Below are 22,164 nucleotides of genomic sequence, written 5' to 3' on the forward strand. Positions count from 1 at the left end.
TAGTTTTTTATTTCTATATATTTCTTTCTTTTCTATCCAGCTGGTGTCTTGCCTAAGTCCCAAAAAATTGGCTGACCAGAGTGCACATTTGGCCATCATTCCCAAATATTGGCCTACCTAGCGCGATAGTAATGTACTGTCCCGGATCATTTCCAGAACTCAATCAGTCTAGTGGATAAAATCACAAATCCTGTCAGAATGCTGAGAGCTCAGGGATTTCGCCACCATATTCGCGCATCAATGGTAGCCTACTATGAACCCGTTGTTGCACACTTGGCCGTTGCTCTCTGTCCTCATGGACAAGTGTTTCATTCATGTCGTTGACTGGTTCGTTGATTCACACCTATAGGCTACTTTCCTCCAGTTCGCTTGAGGTAATTGTGATATTTGTCTGTGGGATGCGATTGCGACTTAAGCAAGAGCATCACTACCACGCAGAAGAGCACGAGCAGGGGCAAGAAGGCGGGCTTTCAACAGCGTCAGAAGAGAATAAAGTAGTCGACCTAAATTATTTTCCGTAGCGTAATTATCCTACTACTCCCCGAGGGTGGTGCAGTAATCAGAAGAAATTAATGAAGGAGGACGAATTAAATTGTGTGAGGTCTCAAGGCATATGTTTTAAAGTCTTGTAAAACATGATAAATCAACCAGCAACCGAACGAAAAGCTTAGGCGAGAAGGAACCCGAACGTTTGGAGTTGTGGGTAAAATATGGAAATGTTGTACTATCAACGTTTCATTGAAGTCATTAGCTGGTGAGTTTTCGTTCATTGTATACAATTTTCAGTGTACATTTTAAATTGTGTAACCATAACCCTAATTGCTTTTGCAATTGTGTTTTTATATCAGGCATAGTTCATAAACTAGGCTACTGATTTACCAATCTGCATTGTAGGCTACTTGTCAATAATATGAACTAAGCACCTGTGGGCAACAATATTTTGTAACGTTACATATTGTGAATTACATCATACTTGTTTGTTTCTGGAAACTCAAGCAAGACAGTCGTCCAGGAGCAAACTTGTGTTGTCGCCCTTTGACGTCGATTGATTTATGGGTCAGCCTAATTCAGACCCCATGTAATAGTTTTATGGTCAACGTGGGCTTCTGGACAGAGACCTGCTCAAAGAGGTCTTGACATGGCTTTCGACTTTAATCCCACAATAAGTGCCAAAATGGTGACTGCCATTTCCATTTTGTTCCTTTGACACAACATTTGAACAGGTCCACAACCTAATATGGAAGGAACAAAAACAGAATATAAATCAATATACATAAATACAGTACCTGGGTTGGCTAGGCTATATTGTGAAAGAAGCAAAGGCTAGACTACTTGAGTTATCTTCAGATGTAAGTGTATGCATGATGCTAATTTTTTCCGGTGGTGACCATGTAAAAAAAAACATTTTTAAAGCAATCCTGATTGAGCATGGTAAATGTAAATTGGATGAGCCAATCATATAAATATCCATTAAAATGTATATTTAGATAACTAGACGTTTATGATATATTTTCAATTTCATAATTGATTTTCATCTGTAGCCTGATAAACTAAAATTAACATTTCAATTATAATTCATCAAGGGAGAGAGAAAGATACAATAATATTAATAATCCAGCCTGTAGAATTGTTTTTTTCTTTTTTTTTTCCCAGCCAGAGAGAAGGCGAATATCACAACAATGAAGTGCGACTGGCAAAGCTGAGTGCCAAAGAGTACGTTTTGGTGACTGGCCAAATAGCCACTTTAATCAGGAGGTGCTTTATGCACAGGAAGTATTTCAGTCTCCTTGTTAGGGGACTGATTTATCCTGACTTTTAATTATTAACGAGACCTGATCTGGGTCAAGCAAGAAAGTATTTTTCATCAGTGCCTTCTTTGTTTTGCTTGGTCATCGTTACCGAAGTGTAAAGCCAATATTTCGAATGTACTTGTTCTTCATTTTAAAGTTCTGTGAGGCAGGGCTGCTTATACAGTCCCAACAATCCAGGAATGGGAAGATATTTTGACGGGTTGCTCAGCTGCAGCTTTTAGCTTCATCTGCAGCCCTTAATAGTAGGCTTAGCTAAAATGATTGGGGCAAGGTCACGCGGTAACGAAGTCACACTCCCACTATAAAAATGGCCATATCTTTTAAGATGTGTCATGGAGTCATTAAATGCTTACAATTAAGATGCATTATTTCATTGCTGGGCAGCTGTGACTCCATCAAGCACTAATCATTATTTTGCATTAAAGATATATTTAAACAATTACTTGTTAGTATTGCACTAACTAGTATGGCACTAAAAAATACATATATATTTATAAATATAATCGTTAAAGATGCAATACATAACATTTTGGGCGACCTGACCAAATTCACATAGAAATGTCGGTTATAGATCTATCATTCTCATTGAAAGGAAGTCTAAGAAGCGGTAGATATGTTCTATGTGGGTTATTAAGTCATTAAGTTTGGTTATTAAGTCATTAAGTTTAGTTATTAAGTCATTAAGTTTAGTTTTTGCGTCTTTTACTTTCAGTTTTGTATACCAGCTTCAAAGAGCTGAAAACACAATATTTTTGGTTACTGAAAATATATTTCACAGAGGTTTAGATGGTACAATAATTCTCTATTAATTGCTTTTTTTGTCACGTAAACTAAAATTATAAGAATTTTTGCAACCAGGAAATGGGAGAACGATTTCTGCATATAGCACCTTTAAGATGTGCCCCAATTATAAAAAAAGATATGCCCATTTTTAAAGTGGGAGTGTGGCCCCTCTATCCGCATGGCCTTGCCTTTTGAACCCGAAAGAATACGCCACAGATCCCTGCACACTTTCATCCATTCTGCTCCAATTTGACTCTTATAGTCCAGGGGATTAACATCAAGGCAATTCAACAGTAAAATAATGGTGGTGAGACGACACTTTAATAGTATGCCAAACAAAAAACATTGATTTCAAAATTAAACAAACCATACAACTCTATGCACAAGGACTACTTTTTATTTCCACAGAACATTGAAAAAAGAACAAAGAACAGTGCAGATGTAAAGTTTGGTAACAGAATGACAGTGAAATCTCCATCAGTGTTTTATGTTACCATGTTGTCTAAAAATGACTGAATTAAGATTCAAAGATGTCTGCAGAAATAATGGTGTGTCTGCTATGATATGCTGTATATACAGAAGTATGTAGACACCCCTTTAAAAATAGTTGGATTTGGCTATTTCAGCCACACCCGTTGCCGATAGGTGTATAACATCGAGCACACAGCCATGCAATCTCCATAGACAAACATTGGCAGTAGAATGGCCTTACTGAAGAGCTCAGTGACTTTCAACATGGCACCGTCATAGGATGCCACCTTTACAACAAGTCAGTTGGTCAAATTTCTGCCCTGCTAGAGCTACCCCGGTCAACTGTAAGTGCTTGTTTTGGGAAGTAGAAATGTCTAGGAGCAACAACGGTTCAGCTGCAAAGTGGTAGGCCACACAAGCTCTAAGAATGGGACCGCCAAGTGCTGAGGCGCGTATCGAGTAAAAATCGCCTGTCCTCAGTTGAAACACCCACTACCGAGTTCCAAACTGCCCCTGAAAGCAACGTTAGCACAATAACTGTTTGCGGGAAGCTTCATAAAATGGGTTTCTATGGGCAAGCAGCTGCACACAAGCTTAAGATCACCATGCGCAATGCCAAGCGTTGCCTGGAGTGGCGTAAAGCTCGCCACCATTGGACTGTGGAGCAGTGGAAACGCGTTCTCTGGAGTGATGAATCACGCTTCACCATCTGCCTGTCCGACAGATGTATTTGGGTTTGGTGGATGCCAGGAGAATGCTACCTGCCCCAATGCATAGTTCCAACTGTAAAGTGGTGGAGGAGGAATAATCGTCTGGGGCTGTTTTACATGTTTCGGGTTAGGCCCCTTAGTTCTAGTGAAGGGAAATCTTAACGCTACAGCACACAATTACATTTTAAATTCTTCTGTGCTTCCAACTTTGTGGCAACAGTTTGGGGAAGGCCCTTTCCTGTTTCAGCATGACAATGCCCCTGTGCACAAAGCGAGGTCCATACAGAAATGGTTTGTCTAGATCGGTTTTGAAGAACTTGACTGGCCTGCACAGAGCTGTGACATCAACCCCATCGAACACCTTTGGGATGAATTAGAACACTGATTGTGATCCAGGCCTAGTCGGCCAACATCAGTTCCGGACCTCAATGCTGTTGTGGCTGAATGGAAGCATGTCCCTGAAGCATCTAGTGGAAAGACTTCCCAGAAGAGGGGGACCAACTCCATATTAATGCCCATGATTTTGGAAAGAGATGTTTGACAGGCAGGTGTCCACATACTTTTGGTCATGTAGTGTATGGCACCTTGAGTTTGAAAATATATATATATATATATATATATTTTGGTTATTGAACTATAGTGAAGTGGATTAACACATGGTAACAGAATAATGGTAACAAAATGACATCATGGGTCCCTGATCTGTACTATAGACGGGTTAGCAGATGTCACAAAAACAATGCAAACACTTTAATGGGGCAGAAGGCAGTGTGTTGTTGTGATTCTGGATGGCCAGCTAGCTAGCAATAATGATAATAAACTGCCATGAGGGGAGTTGTTTCAGCTAGTTTAATGTTGTTCTTGATACCATGTCTTGTTTTGAGGTGTTTTGACTGATTTCATGTCAATGCTAATATGGCAAAAATGTGCTAGCTAGCTAACCAACATCTGTAATAATGTATTTGAAGGACAAGTTCTCATTCTGCAAATGTATTTGTTTTCAATAAACATCGGAGATTAAATATATACTGAACAAAAATATAAACACAACATGCAACAATTTCAAAGAATTTAAGGAAATCAGTCAATTAAAATAAATTCATTAGGCCCTAACCTATGGATTTCACATGACTGGGAATACAGATATGCATCTGTTGGTCACAGCTACCTTAAAAAAAGATAGGGGTGTGGATCAGAAAACCAGTTAGTATCTGGTGTGAGCACCATTTGCCTCATGCAGCGCAACATCTCCTTCACATAGAGTTGATCAGGTTGTTGATTGTGGCCTGTTGTTCCACTCCTCTTCAATGGCTGTGCGAAGTTGCTGGCTATTGGCGGAAACTGGAACACGCTGTTGTAAATGCCGACCCAGAGCATCCCAAACATGCTCAATGGGTGACATGTCTGCTGAGTATGCAGGCCATGGAAGAACTGGGACATTTTCAGCTTCCAGGAATTGTGTACAGATACTTGCGACATGGGACAGTGCATTATCATGCTGAAACATGAGGTGATGGCTGCGGATGAATGGCATGACAATTGGCCTCAGGCTTGAAATGCAATCATTTTCATTGTCCGTAGCTTATGCCTGCCCATACCATAACCAAACCGCCATCATGGGGCACTCTATTCACAACGTTGACATCATCAAACTGCTTGCCCACACAACGTCATACACGTGGTCAACGGTTGTCAGGCTGGTTGGACGTACTTCCAAATTCTCAAAAATTGTTGGTGGCTTTTGGTAGAGAAATGAACATTCAGTTCTCTGGCAACAGCTTTGGTGGACATTCCTGCAGTCAGCATGCCAATTGCACGCTCCCTCAACAGGAGACATCTGTGACATTGTGTTGTGTGACAAAAACCGCACATTTTAAAGTGGCCTTTTATTGTCCCCAGCGCAATGTGCACCTGTGCTGTGGACAATGCTGTTTATTAGCTTCTTGATTTGCCACACCGGCCAGGTGGATGGATTATGTTGGCAAAGGAGAAACTCTCACTAACAGGGATGTAAACAAATTTGTGCACAAAATTAAAATTTCAGAGAATTAAGATTTTGTGCGTATGAAACATTTCTGGGAACTTTTTTATTTCAAATCAAATTTTATTTGTCACATGCGCATACTGGCTATTATTTGAATGAGCTCCGCTGCCAAGCATGCCGTTCATTGACTACAGCTCAGTGTTCAACACCATAGTGCCCACGAAGCTCATCACTAAGCTAAGGACACTGGTACTAAAAACCTCCCTCTGGAACCTGGACTTCCTGACGGGCCGCCCCCAGGTGATAAAGGTAGGCAACAACACGTCTGCCACGCTGATCCTCAACACTGGGGCCCGTCAGGGGTGTGTACTTAGTCCCCTCCTGTACTCTCTGTTCACCCACGACTGCGTGGCCAAGCACGACTCCAACACCATCATTAAGTTTGCTGACGTCACAACAGTGGTAGGCCTGATCACCAACAACGATGAGACAGGAGGGAGGAGGTCAGAAACCTTGCAGTGTGGTGCCAGGACAACAACCTCCCTCAATGTGAGCAAGACAAAGGAGCTGATCGTGGACTACAGGAAAATGCGGGCTGAACAGGCCCCCATTAACATCGATGAGGCTGTAGTGGAGCGGGTCGAGAGTTTCAAGTTCCTTGGTGTCCACATCACCAACGAACTATCATGGTCCAAACAGCTACACCATCAAGAGCATCCTGACACGTTGCATCACCGTCTGGTATGGCAACTGCTAGGCATCTGACCGTAAGACACAACAGAGGGTAGTGCGTACGGCCCATTACATCACTGGGGCCAAGCTTCCTGCCATCCAGGACCTATATAATAGGTGATGTCAGAGGAACGCCCCAAAAAATTGTCATTGACTATTTTCTCTGCCACCGCACAGCAAGCTGTACCGGAGCACCAAGTCTAGGACCAAAAGGCTCCTTAACAGCTTCTAGCCCCAAGCCATCAGACAGCTGAACAATTAATCAAATGGCCACTGGACTATTTACATCTAACTGCCTGTAGCTCAAGCATTGAAGCAAGGATATGCATATTCTTGATACCATTTGAAAGGAAACACTTTGAAGTTTGTGGAAATGTGAAAGGAATGTAGGAGAATATAACACATTAGAGCTGATAAAAGAAAAAGAAAAAAACATTGTTTTTGTACCATCTTTGAAATGCAAGAGAAAGGCCATAATGTATTATTCCAGCTCAGGTACAATTTAGATTTTGGCCACTAGATGGCAGCAGTGTGTGTGCAAGGTTTTAGACTGATCCAATGTACTATTGCGTTTCTGTTCAAAATGTTGTATCAAGGCTGCCCAAATGTGCCTAATAGGTGTGTTAATAACTTTTAAAGTTCATAACTGTGCACTCTCCTCAAACATGGTATTCTTTCACTGTAATATCTACTGTAAATTGGACAGTGCAGTTAGATTAACAAGAATTTAAGCTTTCTGCCAATATCAGATATGCCTATGTCCTGGGAAATGTTCTTGTTACTTAAAATCTCGTGCTAATCGCATTAGCCTACGTTAGCTCAACCGTCCCGTGGGGGACCCACCTATCCTGAAGAAGTTTTAATAATCTGCTATCTTATTTTGGGTTACTTTTTGAAACTCCAAGCACAGAACACTTTGAGCCTATAATCTTCTGTTATTTTTCCATAGAATTAGTCCACTGCGCCACCAGGATGGAGGTAGCACGACATGTTTTTTTATGCACACAAAACTGTTCATTTTAGTCTATTCAAACAGACTCCATTAAGATCTGGCCAATACACCTGAACACACTTAACAAGATAGAGGATAGAGAGAATTTTGTTGATGCTGAGAATTGAATGTATATGTTTTTAAATAACATTCTTAAAACATTCTCTTAACGTTACTAACATTTTCTTGTGTTTTTTTATGGAAAGAACAATTTGAGAACATTCACAATGGACAACCACACTCTCACCAAGCTCTAAGAAACATATTGTTTTCAGAACATTATGTGCTAGCTGGGCTTATACCCACAATACATCACTATGAACCAGACCAAATCTGTACCAACCATAGATGTCACAAGTTTAGACATCACAGTGCAGCACACAACATTAAAGTACAGTATAGTTCAGTACATTTGCTCTACTGTACTGTACTGAACTCTACGGTACATTACTGTATTGCACTGATCTACTTTTCTGTACTGTACTATACTGTGATGGGCTGTACTGTGCTGTCCAAACTTGTGAAACAGACGTCTATGATTGGTTCAGATTTGGGCTGACCAAATTTCAACTACTTTTCAACATCCATGGATGTCCGGTGTAGGTCAGTGCTCAGTGGGTGGGTGTCAGTAAGAGGTGGGTTATCCAGACTGTTTTCAAACTCTTGCTTTAACCACCACGTGACAGAAAGAAAACCGTTATGAGCTGAACATAACAGTATGTCAGTGGAAGGGAGGACAGGATCAGGTGACCCAACTGTGGTTTCTGACTACTATGAATTCCCATTGTAGCCATTCAGTTGCAGTCAGCCTGTTACAGATATTTTGGTTATTATTTTTTCACTGATTCGGTAACAGAATAATCACTTCATTTAATCACTTAATAAATAATGAACCAAATTGTTATCAGTAAAATCATGAACTAACTGGTTGGTCTACCTTTTACTTGTTACTTCTGTGAACTTTCATAATTTTTGTTTTTAAATATCTTAAAGATATATGGGTTTTTGGTAACAGAATGACAAGACACTAGGCAATATTTCTTAAACTTACACAAGGCAAATCGTATTTTTTTTATGTATCCCCCTCTGTTTATGGAGGATAATGTATTCTGTTCATACCAACTCTGTCCTGGGTTGACCGTTTCAAAGGATTGTTTCTGTCGTTCTCTTTTTTTAATGCCATATCATTAGCCTCAAACAATACCCATTTGGAACGATTGTTCAAAAACATTATGCATACATAATTAGTCACAATATGAATATTTAAATGGAAATACACTTGGGCTCATGTCAAACCAGCAAATTACTTAATTTCATCATTGCAGTGGTTATGAGAGAGGTGCTAAAGGACTAGGACTAATGTTTACGCATGTTTTCATTCTACCTTTTAAATTGGATTATGTTCAACTAAATTCCGTAGTGTTTCTGCATATCAGAGGACTCAATGATCAATGATGTAAACACAATATCACAGCATTATAATACATCTTCATTGTTAACTTGCCAACCAATCTATTTGAGCAAAAGTAAGCATGTTTGAAACAAAAACCTGCATACTTACTCTGAGGTCACAAGGAAATGGACTCTGTGTCTCTGGAGCCTTTATTTGATGATGTATTCTTTTAGACTCAACCGCGGTTATCACATTTATTGGATGAGAGAACAACCCCAGTCTGTGCTGTACCCAGAGAGTACAGTATGTGAGTTTTATTACCATTCCACATGATTTGACCCACAGTATAGCTTTAGCACCACCATAGCAGGTTACCTTTATTGGAATCAAGTTAGGATTGTGGATGGCTCTGATCAGATTAGCAAGCAGCCCGGTAAGTGTGCCAAAGGGAAAAAGCTCCACCTGTCTAGTGGTGTGTGTGGAGGATTATGTAGTGTAGTTGCTTTTCTGTGAAAAACACAACCCGTAACACTGTTGTGGCTCTCTTTCAAGAGGTTGATATCTTTGTCCTCTCAAAGCTGTTTTGGAATAGTGAAAGCAGAGAGGGTATGCTGAAAATGGAAGGACTTTCTAATGAAAGTGTAGCCTAAAGGAGACCTTGTAACAGAGGCCCAATGTAATCCACAAATGGTATAATTGGCCGCTGTTATTTATTCTTGGTATGTTCCCCATAGGCAGAACATTTCCTGACCGTTGAAGTCCACCTTCAGAAGAATCCAGCACCTTTTGATGAAGCGTGCTTGCTGGAATCCTTGTTTACCATCCATCTCCTCCTGTCAGACATTGTTCTTTCTCTCATTGTACCTCGATGGATTCAATCTGTCCAAGCTATTAACTAAAACGACCTCATTTGGCATGTCACATCTGTGCTACACTGAAACCAATTAACTTTTCTAATTTATTTGTGCTATTATTAATTTTTCAGATAGTGCACTTTGTGCGAGCAGTGACTTAACTGACTGCCTTGATAAAGAATTATAATATAGTGCACCCTGCAATACGACGGAACAGTGTCTCTGGAACCAAATTTATTTAAGTGGGCTGTCACAGTGACCCACTTCTGCCTCTGCCTGTGAGACAGAGTGAGAGTGTAAATACAAAAATATTCAGAGCACACACACACAAAATGCATAACTCCTGACCCTAAGCATACCGACACATAAACACACATTCCACCATACAAATACCAAAAACTCCCCCAAACCCACAGACATTTAAGTTGCAAATACACACAAAAAGCATTTGTATAAAACACATTTAATCCATATGAAACAAATGCAATTGCAAATGTGGGCACAGTGTCACACAGTTAATATAATCATATTTGTCACAGTTGCAAGCTTACAGACAGACAAACATACTCTTCTTTATGGCTTCCCTACATGCAATATTATTGAGATATACCTTGTCTTTACAAAATGTTTTAAAGTGATTGAATCAGAAATGGCTCGCTTGACTTGAGGTTGTTTACGAGCCCTTTCTCCTTTTCCTGGCAGACCCAATGGAAAAAGAATCTGGCATTCTGAAGAGCACTGCTATTCTCTCCCCCTCAGCCTAGCAGCTGTTCTGCTCACAAACCTTTTAATACACGCTTGTAGAACTCTGGTGCATATCACAGGGGCTGGTACACTGTGGCAGGTGCCAGGAGCAATAAACAATGTCTTTCTAGCATATAAAAACATACAGATATACACACATAGACACTTTCAACAGAGTGTAACACACACCTGGGCCCCCAGGTCCGCGCTGTTGTTTCATTTCAGCCATCTTAATTGGTCTAAGAATAGCACTTAGGCAAGTGTCAAAGTGTAGCATGGCTTACATTGTGCATTCTCTTTCTAACCCCATGGTGATTTAGAGAGTGACCAATGTGGGGAGGGGAGGAAAAGTCTGCCAGGGTGTCTGTTTTGAGGACAGACTTCAATACAAATAAGAATGTTCTCGTGGCCCATCCAAAGCGGCCCCTAGCTAGACATCATGCACCGGTTCAATTGGGTATTTTTGCCTATAATCTCTAAGTGTTCCTGCCAGTACTGATTGGGAAAAAATGTCTTGAGGTAGGAAAGACCAAAGGCTCTGGGAAATACTAGGCAGGCTGCAGAGCAGATGTCCCTTAAAAACAATGAATCACATAAAAAACAGATTAAACTTAGTTTGGGGTTGTTTTGCTCTGTTTCTGCTGCGGGTCATGTCAAAATGAGGAGGAGGCTCTTGAGCCACAGTGCTGAGTGTGTTGGTTACCTAAAGTGATTCCATGGCGTCAGTAATGGGGATTCTGTAGCTAGGCACGCACTGCAAGGTCACTGTTTTAACACTCAGAATGTTCTGACATCTGTCCACAGTTTGATGTAACACGATGACAGCTGAGCGGACTTGATGAGTTTTGTGTGATGATGGGGGAGAGCTGAGTGGGAAAGTCCAAATGTTTGAAAGAATTAAGCAACAGTGGGGACTAACCCAAACACCAAACATGGTTTCTGGATCTGCCATGGGATTGTCTGAGTGGATGTTACATCAGGTTGGCTTTGATATTGTTTGCATTTGGTGTTGTGGTTGTCTGTTAGATAAGAGCTGGCCGCTGCGCAGGTTTGGACGGCTGGGTTTTTGTGTTATGCAAAAGGTTTACGGCTGCATCATATCGGCCAATCAGGCAACAAAACAAGCCCAATACCCTTACCACCCAGGACAGACTTCATTCAGCAGCTTCCTCAACAACAACTACTTCAATCGGAACAATAGTTGAAATTGAATACTATTTTTACCTGTTAGAATGTACTTAGCATAAATAAAGAGGAATATGATACCGTGTGACTGTGGAATCTAGATTCCTGATACTGTCTAATTTGACAGACGTGGTCAGGTCTCTTTGTGGTCCTTAGGTCATGACCATTGACTGCAATCTAACTTCATGGTGTATGCATGGACATACAGTACCAGTCAAAAGTTTGGACACACCTACTCATTCAAGGGTTTTTCTTTATTTGTACTATTTGCTACATTGTAGAATAATAGTGAAGACATCAACACTGTGAAATAACACATGGAATCATGTAGTAACCAAAAACAAGTAAAAATATATGATGTATTTTAGATTCTTCAAAGTAGACACCCTTTGTCTTGATGACAGCTTTGCACACTCTTGGCAGTCTCTCAACCAGCTTCACATGGAATGCTTTTCCAACAGTCTTGAAGGAGTTCCCACATATGCTGAGCACTTGTTGCCTGCTTTTCCTTCATTCTGCAGTCCAACTCATCCCAAACCATCTCAATTGGGGTTGAGGTTGGGTGATTGTGGAGGCCAGGTCATCTGATGCACTGCTCAATCACTCGCCTTCTTGGTCAAATAGCCCTTACACAGCCTGGAGGTGTGTTGGGTCATTGTCCTGTTGAAAAACAAATGATAGTCCCACTAAGAGCAAACCAGATGGGATGGCGTATCACTGCAGAATGCTGTGGTAGCCATGCTGGTTAAGTGTGCCTTGAAATCTAAATAAATCACAGACAATGTCACCAGCAAAGCAACACCACACCATCACACCTCCTCCATGCTTCATGGTGGGAACCACACATGCAGAGATCATCCATTAACCTACTCTTTGTCTCACAAAGACACAGCAGATTTTTTTGTTTAGATCAAGATGGGGCACAGTCATGGGCGTATGTTTCCGTACCAATCCCTTTTAGCCTGCAACTTAGACTGAGGATATAAGGTGCAGAGTAAAAGTGGTAAAGGATGTATTATTTGGTAATCAATTAGTAATCGATTAGTGGTTGGAGCCAAAAATCTCAAATTTGGACTCAGACCAAAGGACAGATTTCCACCAGTCTAATGTCCATTACTCGTGTTTCTTAGCCCAAGCAAGTCTCTTCTTATTATCGGTGTCCTTTTTAGTAGTGGTTTCTTTGCAGCAATTCAGCCATGAAGGTCTGATTGAACAGTTGATGTTTGGATGTGTTTGTTACTTGAACTTTGAAGCATTTATTTGGGCTTCAATTTCTGAGTCTGGTAACTTTAATGATCTTACCCTCTGCAGGAGAGGTAACTCTGGGTTTTCCTTTCCTGTGGCGGTCCTTATGAGAGCCAGTTTATCTTGATGGTTTTTGCAACTGCACTTGAATAAATGTTCTGCATTGACTGACCATGTCCTCAAGGAATGATGGACTGTCGTTTCTCTTTGCCTATTTGAGCTGTTCTTGCCATAATATGGACTTGGTCTTTTACCAAATAGGGCTATCTTCTGTATACTACCCCTACCTTGTCACAACATAACTAATTGGCTCAAACGCATTAAGAAGGAAAGAAATTCCACAAATTACCTTTTAACAAGGCACACTTGTTAAATTAAATGCATTCCAGGTGGCTACCTCATGACGCTGGTTGAGAGAATGCCAACAGTGTGCAAAGCTGTCAAGGCATAGGGTGGCTACTTTGAATTATCTCAAATATAAAATAGATTTTGATTTGTTCAACACTTTTTTGCTTACTGCATGATTCCATATGTGTTATTTCATAGTTTTGATGTCTTCACTATTATTTAACAAGTACTTTTGGGTGTCAGGGAAAATGTATGGAGTAAAAAGTACATATTTTCTTAAGGAATGTAGTGAAGCAAAAGTATAAGTAGTCAAAAATATAAAAAGTAAAGTACAGATACCCCAAAAACTACTTAAGTAGCACTTCAAAGTATTTTTACTTAAGTACTTTACACTGCTTTTAATGTGGTTGATTTCGATGTTGCCCTTTGGTGTTTGAGGTAGTAGTTGCAGTTACGACTAATGTTTTTGGCATTTGTGTCGGTATAAGAGTTAGTGCTTTAGTCGTCATCAGGATTAAAACTTTTTAAAAGCATTCCCAAAATCTGATTTGTACCGTAGTTGAATCACAGATGTTGCTGAAATGTATGTCATATTTTATATATTTGTACTTAAAAGGATAGTTAGAGATTTTGTCAATTAAGCCTTTTTCTACTTACATTTTTTCATTTGACTCTGGGTATGTGTCTGTGTGCAGTTTAAAGGAAGTCAACGGTAGTTTCTGGAGCTATTGCTTATTAGCGTTAGTGCAATGACTGGAAGTCTACAGTAGCTGCTAGTGTTACGCCCCTGAAAACAGGGGAGAAATAATCACGAGCGTGATACGGTGTTGTATTCTCAATTCAACTTTAGTGTAATGAGAAAAGACCGCGATTTCCCCAGGAATATGGGTGGAGACCAGAGCAATCGATCTCCGGCTCATAGATTAAGAGCATTTCGTAGATCACAGATTAACACTTTTAGGCACCACAAAATAAAGTAATTAATATAATTAGATGTTTTAAGATCCTCACATACTATAAACTTACTAATACTTTTTAATGTATAACAGGCTATGAATATTTCCTTTAACCTGTCACACTAGCATTGTGTTCATGAGTTCATCTGACTATGGGTAAATAGAAGGAAAAACATCTTGAACTATCCCTTTTAATACAGTGTTGTGGAAAATGTTCCCTAATTTCTTGTCCTGCTTAATTAAATGAAAATGAGGCTGCACAGTACGACAATCTTTTTGTTTCTTGGGGTATGTATGATGTGCCTCCATGGGAATGTTTGACTATTCCCTACTCAACCTTCTCAACTTGGTCCTGTATAGCTTACGTGTGCACATCTGCCGTCACATGTCACGTGTCACTGGCCCTTGCCCAGATAGCCTGCCTAATCCAGATGTCTGGCCAGGGGGCACAGCTCCCATCCGAACTGGCCTTCATCAGGGTTTTTAGAATCAGTGAGCATAGGTCTGGATGCACTAATGAGGATTTTTTTTTTGTGCAGATCAAGATGGGGGCACAGTCATGGGCGTATGTTTCATTACCGTACCACTACCTTTTAGCCTGCAGCTTAGACTGAGGATATAAGGTACAGAGTACAAGTGGTAAAGGATCTATTATTTGGTAATCAATTAGTAGAGATGCTATCAGTATTAAACAGAGATGTAGGCCGATAGTAACTATGAAATCTGCTCTAAATAGTACCCTAATTATGCTCTGACGTTAATAATAATTTTTAATACATTTTTTATTCTCTTGATTCCACACTCAAATTCACCACTTTGTTAGGTTTATCTCAAAATGTTGGAAACTCATGCTTTGTCCATAAATCTAGCATTTGCAATCCACGATTTACAAATGCTACAAAGAATCATTGCTTATGTTTTTTTGGGGAGGGGGAAGATTCATTCTTGTCTCTCTTGTCTCTCTAGGCCATTTGCAAGGACATGTTTTTTACAGAACATCATCTCTTATAGAAGACTTAACTCAAGTCTGATCCCAACTTGACCACCACTGGTTATGAAAACCTGCATCCTCATAGTAAATCGGTAAGTTCCTTAACAAATACTAAAATATATTCATACCTTTGTTTTCATTTGTTATGGCATTGCAAGTAAGCATGACTGTTCTTTAGCTATCGGTTCATAACTTGTGTCCTTTTTGTTTCCCTTTTTAGGCAGGAGGCAAGATGTTTGTGGAGTCTGTTGTCCGATGGGGGGCATGGAGCATCTTGCTCCAGTGTGGATTATTGGGTGTGTCAGCAGGGGACTTCCCCTGGCCTTGCCCTGCCAGGTGTGTGTGTCGGCTTGAGACTTTAGAAGTGAACTGCTCTGACAAACAGCTGACTTCTGTGTCTCAGGGCTTCGCTAGTGGCACCCAGCGCATTAACTTATCTCGTAACAAGCTGAAGACACTGGGTCGTCGCCAGTTCTTTGGATTGACCCAGCTAGAGGATCTGGACATTAGTGACAATGTCATCGCCATGATTGAAGTGGAGGCTTTCCAGGGCCTGCAGAACCTCAAGACCCTGTGCATTAGGAGCAACCGCCTCAAGATCATCTCTGTGGGGGTCTTCTCCGGACTGCCCAGCTTGCGCTTCCTGGACCTGAGTGAGAACGAGATCCTAGTCTTTCTGGACTACACCTTCCGTGAATTGGTGAGCCTGCACCAGCTGGAGGCTGGGGAGAATGACCTGGTGTTCATCTCCCAGCGGGCCTTTACCGGCCTGCAGAACCTGCAGGAGCTCAATCTGGACCGCAGCAACCTGACCTCCATCCCCACCGAGGCACTGTCCCAGCTCCAGAGCCTGACTCGGCTGCGCATGTTCCGCCTCACTATTTCGGCGCTGCCCAACAATGCCTTCCGCCACCTGCATCGACTGCGCAGCCTCGTCATCTCCCACTGGCCCTTGCTGGACACCCTGGCCAGCAACAGCCTGATTGGCCTCAACCTCACCTCGCTGGTCATCAGCAGCTGCAATCTCAGTGCTGTCCCATACCAGGTGCTGCGCCACCTGGTCTACCTTGGCTACCTGGACCTGTCCTACAACCCCATCACAGCCATCCAAGGTAACCTGCTGGGGGACTTGTTGCGGCTGCAGGAACTGCACCTAGCTGGGGGCAACCTGCTCCGTATCGAGCCAGGGGCATTCAGGGGGCTGGCTTACTTCCGTCTGCTCAACGTGACATCCAACCAGCTCAGCACGCTGGAGGAGAGTGCCTTCCACTCGGTGGGGAATCTGCAGGTCCTGCGGCTAGATGGGAACCCCCTGGCCTGCGACTGCCGACTGCTCTGGGTGGTCCGCCGGCGACAGCGCCTAAACTTCGACGGCCGCCAACCCACCTGCTCCACCCCAGACATGGTGCGAGAGCGGGAATTCCGGGACTTCTCAGAGAAAGAGCTCCCGAGACTGTTCACCTGCCGGCAGGCCCGAATTGTAGACCGCAGGTCCCAGGAGGTCAGGGTGGAGGAGGGCACTACGGTGCTCTTCTCCTGCAAGGCGGACGGTGACCCAATGCCCTCCTTTACCTGGTTGTCAGCCCAGCGGATTCCGCTCTCCACTACGGGGCGCATCAGGGTGTTGTCCAATGGGACTCTAGAGGTACGCTATGCCCAGGTTCAGGACAGTGGCACATACCGGTGCACAGCGGGCAACGCAGCTGGCAACGACAGCCTGTACGTCAGCCTCTATGTGAAGGGTTTCCCACGTAACCGCACCATGCCCTTTTTCACCGACGAAGGCTGGATAGAGTCCTCACACGCCCCTACTGCCAACTCCTCTGCCCAGGTGGCCAACCAGTACCCGTTTGATGCCAAGACTCTGATCATCGCCACCACCATGGGCTTCCTGTCCTTCCTCAGCTCAGTGGCTATCTGCTTCGTCTTCATGTTCTTCTGGAGCCAGAGCAAGGGGCAAATCAAACACACAGCCACCATCGACTATGTGCCCCGTACCTCAATGGGGGTAGGAGGAGGAGGGGGTGGAGGTGATGCTGGCAAGTTCACCATGAAGCTTATCTAAGGTTATGTGGGAGAGGACTTGGGACACATTGACTGTTTCACTCCCTGAGGGTGAAGGCTCTACAGGGACACAGGGACACTGCCTGCCTTCATAAAAGCTAGATCCTCAGTGCACCCTTATAACATACTGAAATTATACATATCATCCTAAATATCTTGGAGAAGAAAATAATGAAGAGTGGTTGTCTAGAAACTGGTTTATTTAAACTCTGTTGTCATTTTTTTTTAAATGGTGTCAGTATTTATTCAACATTACAATTACAGTGCTACAAATCGAACATGATGATATGAAACATTATACATGTTCATGTGTATAAGGAATGCTCTTAAAGTGTCAAGGTTCATTTCACTCATATCAGGTGTGCTTGGTGGATCTGATGTATAGTAAGTGTGGATATCATGTGTCAACTTGCCAATACAGGTCAAGCAAGAATTGCCCTCTGACCTGAGGATAACTATTTATGCTTATCCACATAGGATCCATTCAGAGACTGCATACTCACCATTTGCTTAAGGCTCTATGAAACTATAATAATATGCAAACACATGACTGTAGTTATATAGTTATAATAGATGTATAGAATATTGTACTAGGCTATATTAAAATACTGTAGATAAATCAGTTTCACTGTACAGTAACATTTCATGGCTCACTTTTTGACTAGCCTCTAGTTTACGAAAATTCATGTTGTTTTGGGGACAGGAGTATTATTTAGTTATCAGAATTTGACAGTGTCCAGCGGGTGATGAAATTCTAATCTGTACATGAGAATGTATCCAATTCCATGTCATATTATAAACAATCTTTTAAGCTTTAAATCCTATTTCCATTTTCTTTTTTACAACAAAGTAAGATAGTTTGCACACATCAAATACAGAGAATTCAATATTATTTTTAGCAAGTCATTTTCTTTTTATACTGTATAATTTGGTAAGATATTGCAATCAGCAACAATGCTTCAATGATAATATAACTCTATAACATTCATGTAACCTCACACTGTTTATTTTTCCTGAATGTTAATTGATCACAGGGTATTGAAAATATGTGCCTGAGTAATCTCACTCGCCATTCAAGAAACAATGATGAACTGTAATGGCGAACAGTACCTTGTACAATGTCAAATGTAGGTCATGGACATTTCCATGCTCTAGGTTACTTTATGGCTGTATCTAGTCCTGTGGATTAGTGCCACTTAAATATGCCACTCTTCTTTCATGTACACTTGTTGTGTAGGTACACACAAACCAAAATTCCAATACAATGTAAATGATGTACACATCTATAGTTAAGTCTGTTGTTTTGCTATCTTATTTGTAAAATATAATCTTTTTGCATTTTGAAATGATTAAAAACCTATTTTAACCTGCCTTATTGCCTTGGATTGATTCAGCAATATCCCATAGCCTTTTATGAAATGACAAAAAAACGATTGTCTGCTACAACATACAAATCTCAGTGGTTCTGAGTTGGGCTCTATTTTAAATGACTATACAGTACATTGTTAAAGAATTGCTAAGACATCCTTCCCTACATAAGACACCGTACGTTATTAATCTCAATGTTTTGACTCAGTTGCCAGATCATTTAAATCGATTAGAGCAGAGAAAATAAACAGATTTGTTTCATCGCCTCAGCGCAAACGCAGATGGTTATTTGATAGAGCTGTGTTTGTCTGTTACCCTTCCTTGTTAGTCTTAATTTTCTGATGGGAAAGGGGGAAATAATAAATTATGGTTTTGCTGTATATTGTTTCATTAGTTCAGTGGAAGGTGACAGGATGAAGGTCAACCTCAGGAGATCCACGATCCACTGACAATTTTCCATCCAGACAGATATGAAGCCCACCAGCTCTAAGTGGATTCTGTGGAGAGCAAATCATTTTCTCTCTCTTGCCCTTGCCCAGAATAATCTAGAAAAAATGATAATCACGTGCATGAGCAGAGATTTAAACCCTTTTGGATTACCTCTGCATGTCTCAATCTGTTATATAGGTCTATCTGGTGGCTGCTAACCCAAGGCCTGGCCTGTCATATTATCTGTTTTAATGCAACTATTTCCTCTCATGGAATGGAATCCAAAGGTTTTACTGTAGCGTCATAATCCAATGCTCCCTATGTTAAAGACAGCGAGGACAGGAAATCATTATTTTTTGTAGGTATAAATCTATTTAGGTTTACAACAGGCTCCCAAAGAAAAATATACTCTCAAGTAGGTCTCATGGTTTACAGTACAGGTCTACAGTATTATTGCACCTCTACACAGATATGCCCACAAGAGAAAGAACGTGTCAGGTGACTGAGTTCTAACATGGTTAACACCTTTAATGAACCCACAGTGCAGTTTTTCTTTACCTATAATTGATTGAATTGGGACCCTTGTGTCTGAATTCCAGGTGATAAAATAACGATGATGCTTTGTGTTCCCATTATCTGGCCAGATGCTGGCCACTGAGTGGTGCTAAAACGCCATGGTTAAAGATCCTCAAGTCTCATCCATTACTTACCAAACATATTTTATTTGTATTAATTATAGAAAGGTGCTGGGCCACCGTTTCTTGGGAAATCATTTTGTGGAACTCCTACTGATTGGATTTTATAAGAAGGGAAATAAAATGTAGTTTTAGGTGACAATGACTAATTAATCTAGGCGATGGGTAGAAGTATGGCATATGCTGCAGATACAGTAGCCTATATCTAAAATAACAGATGCCAAATGATCTCTGTATTATGTAAATATTGTATTTTGCTAAAAGTGTCTAAATATCTATTACTCCGGAGTTGCTGTGAACGCTCTTCTTTAGTGTCTCAGACTAGCTGGTGTATTTACGGACATATTCAATCTATCCTTATCCCAGTCTGCTGTTGCCACATGCTTCAAGAGGGCTTCCATTGTTCCTGTTCCCAAGAGAGCGAAGGTAACTGAGCTAAATGACTATCGCCACGTAACACTCACTTCCGTCATCATGAAGTGTTTTGAGAGACTAGGCAGGACCATATCACCTCCACTCTACCTGACACCCTAGACCCCCTCCAATTTGCTTACTGCCCCAATAGTTCCACAGACGACGCAATCGCAATCAATTTGCACACTGCCCTAACCCATCTGGACAAGAGGAATACCTATGTAAGAATGCTGTTCATCGACTACAGCTCAGCATTTAACACCATAATACCCTCTAAACTCGTCATTAAGCTCGAGACCCTGGGTCTCAACCCCGCCCTGTGCAACTGAGTCCTGGACTTCCTGACGGGCCGCCCCCTAAACATCCATCACCAACATTGAGTGGCTGCTGCCAACATATTGACTCATCTCTAGCCACTCTAATGAAAACATTGATGTAATAAATGTGCCACTAGCCACTTTAAACAATGCCACTCAATTATTGGACCCACACTGCTCGCGCGCGCCAACGAGCGTCTGCGTTGCCAAGGGCTAAAATAGAAATCAGTTCTATTTCTGACGCAGATCGCGCTGCAAGTCCTGCCTCTCCCATCTCCTCATTGGTTATACCCACGTGGGTGACTGAAAGACGAACGAGGTCAGTGGCGGTAATGCACCTAATTTATGAAAGTTGCCAATCGCAATATCAAGTCAAGAGACGAAAAGGCCTGGAAGGAAGAGAGATGACCCATGTTGGTGATTGAAAGACGAACTGTGTTGCCGGTTGTCGTGGTAACACTAAAAAAGTTTAGATGCCAATCACCATATGATACAAATGTGCGCAACCTCAACATTCAAACGAGGCTACAAAGAAAACTAATGGGACTGTAGCGCCTGTGTTGACTTCAAAATTGGGGGTGTGAACTAGGTTTCTATTCAAGCGTTGTTCGACATGGTAATGGCTCTATAGTATTGGAGAAAAGTTTAAAAAACTGACCCTCCGTTACATCGTGACGTGTCATGTCGTAACGTACAGCACGCATAAAGCAACTATTTCTGTCGTACAATCTCTCTCCACCAGGTGTAGCACTTCTATCATCCTTTAGAAACAAGAAATGCTAGTAATTTTTTTCATCATCATTGCATGCGATCATCATTCTCAAAGCCGCTGTTTACTTCTAAGATCACTTTAGCACCGCCCTAAAAACCAGATTCAAATTCGACACAAACCTTCAAATAGGTATGAAATGACACATTATATAAACTCTTTATAGGGTTTTATTTACATTTTTAGAGGCGGTTTGGGTTCCGTGTTAGGCAGCTGCACCACTTGGGATTCATAAGGCCAGGGTAGCTTCAAAATACCACACATGCTAATACTTCTCTGACGCAATTAGCATTGTTTTCCAGAGCTAATAGAAGAACGTAGCTAGCTACCTAAGCATTGAGTAAAACACCATAAAGATTATGAAATGAGTAACGTTACCCCGCGTGTCCACCGTTATAAAGAATATACACCAAAAAATTATGCTACAGTAGAAACGACATGCAGAAACTATTATAATGTAACAAGACACTTACTTTGATAGAAACGCACACATTTCCAAAGTTATTATTGGTAACAAAAACAACTATGACTGCGATGCAGGCAGCAGATGGAAATTGTGAACAAGTGTGTGCAGGACGGGAGATGAGCTGCAGAATTTTGTCCGGGTCAGAAATGTCTGCAAAAGTAAAAATGACTACTTTTATGTGAATGAATGAGGGGGAACACACCTCAATTCTAACTGTTCTTAGAAAATAAAAAAAATTGTTAGAAAATAATTTGAAATTGACAAATTGAAAACAGCCTATAAATAAAAACAGGCTGCATGCTTTGATTTGAGGGCAGAGCAGATTAAATGTACTGTTGCATAACAATCACATTCTGGAATGGAGAGAACGTTCTACATTACACGGAACCCAAACCGGCTGCGCGCGTGCACCATCATGCGCCAACGTGCGCCATCGTGCAAACA

General features: G+C 41.4%; 1 protein-coding gene across 1 annotated transcript; it reads left to right on the top strand.

Annotated features, from left to right (window-relative positions):
• Nucleotides 1-466: 466 nt before the first annotated feature.
• On the top strand, nucleotides 467-18,633 carry LOC139364994 (leucine rich repeat and Ig domain containing 4b). Its single transcript, XM_071102293.1, has 3 exons — nucleotides 467-754; nucleotides 15,174-15,290; nucleotides 15,419-18,633. Exon 3 carries the CDS (start codon nucleotides 15,431-15,433, stop codon nucleotides 17,261-17,263), a length of 1,833 nt encoding a protein of 610 aa, XP_070958394.1. The 5' UTR covers nucleotides 467-754; nucleotides 15,174-15,290; nucleotides 15,419-15,430; the 3' UTR covers nucleotides 17,264-18,633.
• The last annotated feature ends 3,531 nt before the right edge of the window (nucleotides 18,634-22,164 follow it).

Source organism: Oncorhynchus clarkii, chromosome 2 (assembly GCF_045791955.1).
Source record: "Oncorhynchus clarkii lewisi isolate Uvic-CL-2024 chromosome 2, UVic_Ocla_1.0, whole genome shotgun sequence".
In the NCBI taxonomy this organism is placed as follows: domain Eukaryota; kingdom Metazoa; phylum Chordata; class Actinopteri; order Salmoniformes; family Salmonidae; genus Oncorhynchus; species Oncorhynchus clarkii.

Coding starts and splice junctions, on each gene's coding strand:
- LOC139364994 (XM_071102293.1), top strand. CDS start 15,431: ATGTTTGTGGAGTCTGTTGTCCGATGGGGGGCATGGAGCATCTTGCTC.